General features: G+C 53.2%; 1 protein-coding gene across 11 annotated transcripts in view; it reads right to left on the bottom strand.

The window, feature by feature from the left end:
* The window catches only part of mycbp2 (MYC binding protein 2), a 104,766-nt gene that overhangs the window by 30,267 nt on the left and 67,850 nt on the right, over positions 1 to 6,649 (bottom strand). For all 11 annotated transcript variants that reach the window (XM_064311761.1, XM_064311757.1, XM_064311758.1 and 8 more), the window contains 10 exons: positions 6,291 to 6,378; positions 5,922 to 5,971; positions 5,646 to 5,818; positions 5,406 to 5,550; positions 4,552 to 4,758; positions 4,234 to 4,289; positions 4,027 to 4,142; positions 3,116 to 3,213; positions 2,682 to 2,798; positions 1,362 to 1,502 (listed from right to left, as the gene is read on the bottom strand). In XM_064311761.1, the coding sequence (XP_064167831.1) occupies positions 1,362 to 1,502; positions 2,682 to 2,798; positions 3,116 to 3,213; positions 4,027 to 4,142; positions 4,234 to 4,289; positions 4,552 to 4,758; positions 5,406 to 5,550; positions 5,646 to 5,818; positions 5,922 to 5,971; positions 6,291 to 6,378 (1,191 nt within the window). The remainder of the gene's footprint in view (positions 1 to 1,361; positions 1,503 to 2,681; positions 2,799 to 3,115; positions 3,214 to 4,026; positions 4,143 to 4,233; positions 4,290 to 4,551; positions 4,759 to 5,405; positions 5,551 to 5,645; positions 5,819 to 5,921; positions 5,972 to 6,290; positions 6,379 to 6,649) is intronic.

The raw sequence follows: 6,649 nt of genomic DNA on the forward strand, positions 1-6,649 counted from the left end.
GCAAACGCCAAATCCCCCCCCCCCCCCCAAAGACTGCGGTCTGATCACATTAATGCACCAAGATTCAGGAAAAGAAAACATTTAATCTGTGTATGAAAAGCGCGAATTCCATCATTTTAAAATGCGGATAAAAGTTTGAGAACCCAAAGCACTCACAAAGCCTTTTAAAAGGAGAAGCGGAAGGAGTGAGTCTTATTTTCACTCTGCTCAGGCTGATAGAAAGGACAGCGTGTCAGACAGAGTTCTAGGCATAAAGGATGCAATTCTGAATGCCCGCTTGCACATGCAAGTGCTTTATACGCATCATGAACAAAACACTTCCATTTCAGCTGTGAGTCTCCTTTAAACTGGGACGCCAAAGCCCTCGACCGTCTAACAGCCGCTCTTATGAAGTTTTGCGTGCCAAGGAACAAAAGCCGCCACCCAGAAGAAGGTCTTAGAGACGCGGAGCCTTAGATACGGGGAGGAGGAGCCTTAGAGATGGGGAGGAGCCTCAGAGATACGGAGGAGCCTCAGAGATGGGGAGGAGGAGCCTTAGAGACACGTGGAGCAGCCTTAGAGACAGGGAGGAGGAGCCTCAGAGACAGGGAGGAGGAGCCTTAGAGATGGGGAGGAGCCTTAGAGACACGTGGAGCAGCCTCAGAGACAGGGAGGAGGAGCCTCAGAGATGGGGAGGAGCCTTAGAGACAGAGAGGAGCCTTAGAGATGCGTGGAGGAGCCTTAGAGACGGGAGCAGGCTTAGGAGGGGAGGAGTCTTAGAGATGGGGGCCTTAGAGATGGGAGCCTCAGAGATGGGGAGGAGCTTAGAGACTGGGCCTGGGAGGCTAAGGGAGCTTAAGCGGGAGCTTAGCAGGGAGGCTTCACGAGGACCTAGGAGATTGACTAGAAGCAGGGTAGGAGCGATGAGGTCAGAAATGAGGTCACAGTAGCGGCAGTTGCTGCGTATCCCCAAACCCCTCATCTAGCACCCCTCCTCCGTTTAGGTCGTCTGCACCGGTAGAAGACTACCGGACTGTTCCACTGCTGAGAGGAGGCGTGCTAACCGCACCCTCGCAGACCCTCGCTAACACACACACATGCACCCACCCGTACGCAGTCAGTACCCCCGCTCTGCGGAGGCACACACTCCTGATATTACACCCAGCGGCCGGACGCCTCATGCGAGAACACACCTCTGTTTCCCAGACCTCTGGCTAAAGCTGGACGGGTCTGTTCACACACAACACAGTGTGGAAGGAACACTAGAGTCTCACAAACATCTCACTGAGTCCGGACAGAAACACATCGGCCCCTCCCCCGATGAACAGCACAGGGGCCCCTGCTATTCTACAAGGAGGAGGGGGGGGAGGTGCTTTACTTACGTCATCGGGGACCAGAAGGCTTCTGCCCAGATGCTGGTTAAAAGAGAGGCACCAGGCTTCAGTGTAGCCATTCATGTTAGGGACATACTTCTTCAAAGTCTCATCATTCAGTCTGAGCCACACACCATCATCATTGTGGATCTATGGGGGACACAAGCGACAGAGCGGAGCCCCGCCCTCCCGTAACTGCTGATAGGCCCTGGCAAGGGTACCCGAGGCTGAGGGGGGCGGGGCATGGGGGAGGGGGCGGGGACAGAGGAGGAGTCTGGAACACTTAGCTAGCCAGCAGCAATGGAACCAGGAGACGAAGTGGAGTAAATCACGCTCGCATTTTCGTTTGCGAGCAGCTCCTGCCTCTGGGACGAGGAGTGTTATCACCACTACATAAAGCCCATCTAGGCTAGGACAGTGTGTCCATCCCATGTGTGTTTAATTAGGACACAATGGCACTGGGCCGGTGATGGTACTATAGCTATAAATTACATATCTTTAAAAACATTATTACTGCATAGAAACAATCAGGACACGCGTGCATCGTCACTGCAAGTTACTGCAAGTGCCGCCTACTGGCAGGTGCTGATAGGACAGGTAAGATGCAAAACGAAATGCTGGAGACTTGTTTTAACCGTGAAAACGGGGGTGAGCATGGAGTGGCCACGTCTGAACACAGGGTGGAAATGTCTCAGTTTTTAACTCCGAGCGTTCGATCTGCATCTCACACAGTAATGTCTATTTTCCCCTTCCTCCTCACAGCCTCCAGGTTCCTTGCTCATTCATGAAGCAAAACAATGAAGAAATGCTTAAAAGAATGCTTTAAAAAAGAAGTTTAAAAAGATAAGCTTAGAAAAGCAGCAGGAATCATGAAGAAAAGCTTGAATGTACTGTTGGGCATACAGATTGAGTTTCACATTAACACAGAACGTAGATAGATCAGTGGTTACAGAGAAAAGGAAACTGCAAGTGGTAATAATGCATTATAACGTACTATGAGTGGTAATAGCACGCTATAACGCACTATGAGTGGTAATAACGCGCTATAAGGCACTATGAGTATTAATAACGCGCTATAAGGCACTATGAGTGGTAATAACACGCTATAACGCACTATGAGTGGTAATAACGCGCTATAAGGCATTATGAGTGGTAATAATGCGCTATAACGCACTATGAGTGGTAATAACATGCTATAACGCACTATGAGTGGTAATAACGCGCTATAACGCACTATGAGTGGTAATAATGCACTATAGCGCACTGTGAGTGGTAATAATGCGCTATAGCGCACTAATGCAGGGCCTCCCCGGCTGTAGAGCAGGTTACCTCGTCAATGAACGTGATGGTCCCGTTGACGTGCACTAAGCCGATCTGCTCGCTCTGTAGGGAGGGGTGCGTGCGCACACGCAGTCCCGCGCTGTCTTTGGCCACAAACCTGCGCACCTGGGGGGGTGGAGAGAACGACAGAGAGAGAGAGAGATGCAATTCCTCTTTGGCTCCTAATAGGAAGGTTGAAGCTGTGCTCATGAGGAAAATATATATATGAGCCGATAAACCTCAAGCAGTCATGTTATGTCCCAGGCTCACCACATAAAATGGGACAGGGTCTAGTGGTCTGACCTAACGTCCGATTTTATAATAAGGTCTGGAAAGTTTGTAGAAACTCATAAATAAAATAAAAAGAGCCTTCATGACGGGGGTAAACACTGAGTACAGACCAGTTTTGGGGGGGGCGGGTGTGTTTCAGGGCGGACACTCACCTTGCTGGGCTGAGGCTCAGCTTTGGGTTTGACCATCTGTGACCCGGGCGGGATCATGCCCTTCGGTGGGTCCTTCACCTCCACCTCCAAACCCGCATCTGCAGAGGGGACCACAAAAAGCACTCAATACTGCAAAGGGAACCACAAATAACACTCAAAACTGCAGAGGGGTCCACAAACATCACTCAAGACTCAGCACTGCAGAGGGGTCCACAAACAGCACTCAGCTCTACAGAGGGGACCACAAACATCACTCAACACTCAGCACTGCAGAGGAGACCACAAACATCACTCAACACTGCAGAGGGGACCACAAACATCACTCAACACTGCAGAGGGGACCAAAAACAGGACTCACACTGCAAGGACCAAAACAGACTCAACACTGCAGAGGGACCACAAACCACACTCAACACTGCAGAGGGGACCAAAAACAGGACTCAACACTGCAGAGGGGACTAAAAACAGGACTAAACACTGCAGATGGGACCACAAATCACACTCAACACTGCAGAGGGGACCAAAAATAGGACTCAACACTGCAGAGGGGACCAAAAACAGGACTCAACACTGCAGAGGGGACCAAAAACAGGACTAAACACTGCAGATGGGACCACAAACATCACTCAACACTGCAGAGGGGACCACAAACCACACTCAACACTGCAGAGGGGACCACAAACCGCACTCAACACTGCAGAGGGGACCACAACTCATCAACACTGCAGAGGGGACCAAACATCACTCAACACTGCAGAGGGGACCACAAACCACACTCAACACTGCAGAGGGGACCACAAACCGCACTCAACACTGCAGAGGGGACCACAAACCGCACTCAACACTACAGAGGGGACCACAAACAGGACTCAACACTGCAGAGAGGACCATAAACATCACTTAACACTCACCGATCTCGATGCCGTCAATGGTGACGTGGATGGTGTAGAGCCCCACGGCGCCGGGGGTCCAGTTGGCGCTGTAGGTGCCGTCGGTGTTGGCCCGGATCAGCATGTTTTCACTGGGCCTGCGGTCGGGGGGGGGGGGAAGAGCGCAACGTCAGCGACCTGAAAATAACCCCCCGCTTCGGGAAGTAAAAGCACTGAAAACTCTCTTACCTCTTTGGAGTTGGGGAGGCAAAGCGGAGTTCTTCAAAGGAGTAATTCTCGTACGCCTGGAAAAAGGATTTTTAGGGCATTAAACTTCACGTCTAATTAACGACCAGCATGTCCGAGCAATAAGCAGTTATTGGCTGCAGAGGTCAGCCAATGAGAATCTGCTTTACTCTGATGCACAATACATTATTTTAAAAAACCTAGGTTTAACACCAAACAAAACCTCATGGTTGTGCACGTGACGGCAGAATGCAGGGCTTTAATGCAACACCCAGAGTGGGTCATTATGGCCAGAAAACGTGCACAGGAGAAAGCACCCACCTTCATCATGGTGATGGCGATGTAGCGGGCCTCCTTGACGATCATTGGTTCGTAGGTGGCCTCCAGTTTTGGGGTGGGCAGTCCCCCGAAGGTGAGGTCGGTCCCGGAGGCGGAGGGGGAGGAGCTTCCCGGCAGACGCTGCAGTTTCCGGGCGCTGTCCTGCTGGAGGGACTTCTTCTGCGAGACGGGAACCGCCTTCACCTCCACCTAAAAACCAGAGGGTTCAGTTACAGCGCACACGCTAATGCTAACCCTAATGCTAACCCTAACCGCCTTCATCTCCACCTAAAAACCAGAGGGTTCAGTTACAGCGCACACGCTAATGCTAACCCTAATGCTAACCCTAACCGCCTTCATCTCCACCTAAAAACCAGAGGGTTCAGTTACAGTGCACATGCTAATGCTAACCCTAATGCTAACGCTAACCCTAACCGCCTTCATCTCCACCTAAAAACCAGAGGGTTCAGTTACAGTGCACACGCTAACGCTAACCCTAACGCTAACCCCATCGTTCATAAAGACCCAGCCATGATGCAGACAGACAGACGGGCAGACAGACAGACAGACGGACGGACGGAGAGACGGACAGACAGACGGGCAGACAGACAGACAGACGGACGGACGGAGAGACGGACAGACAGACAGACAGATGGGCAGACAGACAGACGGACGGGCAGACAGACGGGCAGACAGACAGATGGACGGATGGACAGACAGACGGGCAGACAGACAGACGGGCAGACAGACAGACAGACGGACGGGCAGACAGACAGACAGACGGACAAACGGACAGACAGACAGACAGGCAGGCAGACGGACAGACAGACGAGACGGACAGACGGACGGACTCGGACCTTCATGTTGGGCACGTGCACCACGTCCCCGTACTGGTCTTTGGTCTGCACGGCCACGGTGGCGGGCCAGCCGCAGCGGATGTCATCCTTGTTGAGGATGAGCGAGGTCTTCTGAGGGTCAGCATACGAGTCCGGCTGCAGCCACCTGGGGGGGGGGGGGATGGAGAGTCCGTCAATGAGCGCCCGTCCCACCGCTCCTGCGGAACCTCCCGGAACCGCCCGGAACCTCCCGGGCCTCACCTGGCCAGCCGGCCCCCGCTGGAGTTGGGCACGCAGGTGATGAAGTCCTCCAGGAAGGAGTGCTCATTGGTCTGCAGGTGCAGCGGCAGGTTCCCCTCCAGGGCCTCCAGGATGGTGGGAGAGTGGGACAGAGCCAGGCCCTTCCCCAGGATCCCAGCGTGGGCCTTGCACACCTGAAACACACCCCCAATTTAACCGCGAGTTCTGTTACAAACCGTCCTCATCGAGGGGGTGTCGCCCCACATGACCCCCCATGACTGCCCCCAGCGCACCCACCTGAAGCGATGCCTCCTCCAGTATCTCCAGGTCCTCTTCCAGCTCGTTTCCTGGAGTGAGTCAGAGCAGAGCGATGAAAGGGTCAGTACAGCACAGGGCACTACTAACACACAGCACACACTGCCAGGGACGAGCTACCACACAGCTCAGAGCTTTAGAGAAACACACACAGAACAGCTTCCTCACAGTTCTAAAGAGAGACACACAGAGAGAAGTTGCCTAGAGACAGAGATAGAGAGACAAAGAGAGACAGAGAGCGAGTGAGAGAGAGAAAGAGACAGACAGAGAGAGAGAGAGAGCGAGTGAGAGAGAGACAGAGAGACAGACAGAGAGAGAGACAGACAGAGGGGGGGAGACAGATTTCCTCACCGATGGGCAGGGCCAGGTCCTTTTTCATCAGCGCAGCCGCACACAGGCTGCCCAGGTAGGCCAGCTCCTTCTCCAGCTGGATGATCCCCTGCAACACAAGGGCCAGCTCAGCAACACAAGGGCCAGCTCAACAACACAGGGGCCAGCTCAGCAACACAGGGGGGCACTCTGGTGTAACGTTAGGGAGGTGAGCGTGTAACTATGACGCCGGGCACCCACCGCACGCGTAGCGTAAGCGGGGCGTAAGCAGCACGGCGCGGCGCGTAGCGTATCTACACTGGTTCAGTTTGTGTCGCGCTAAGGCTTGCTTAAAGCTCTATATTCCTAGTAGCTCTCGCAGTCTGCAGTGGGATTACATC

Source organism: Anguilla rostrata, chromosome 15 (genome assembly GCF_018555375.3).
Source record: "Anguilla rostrata isolate EN2019 chromosome 15, ASM1855537v3, whole genome shotgun sequence".
Lineage (NCBI taxonomy): Eukaryota > Metazoa > Chordata > Actinopteri > Anguilliformes > Anguillidae > Anguilla > Anguilla rostrata.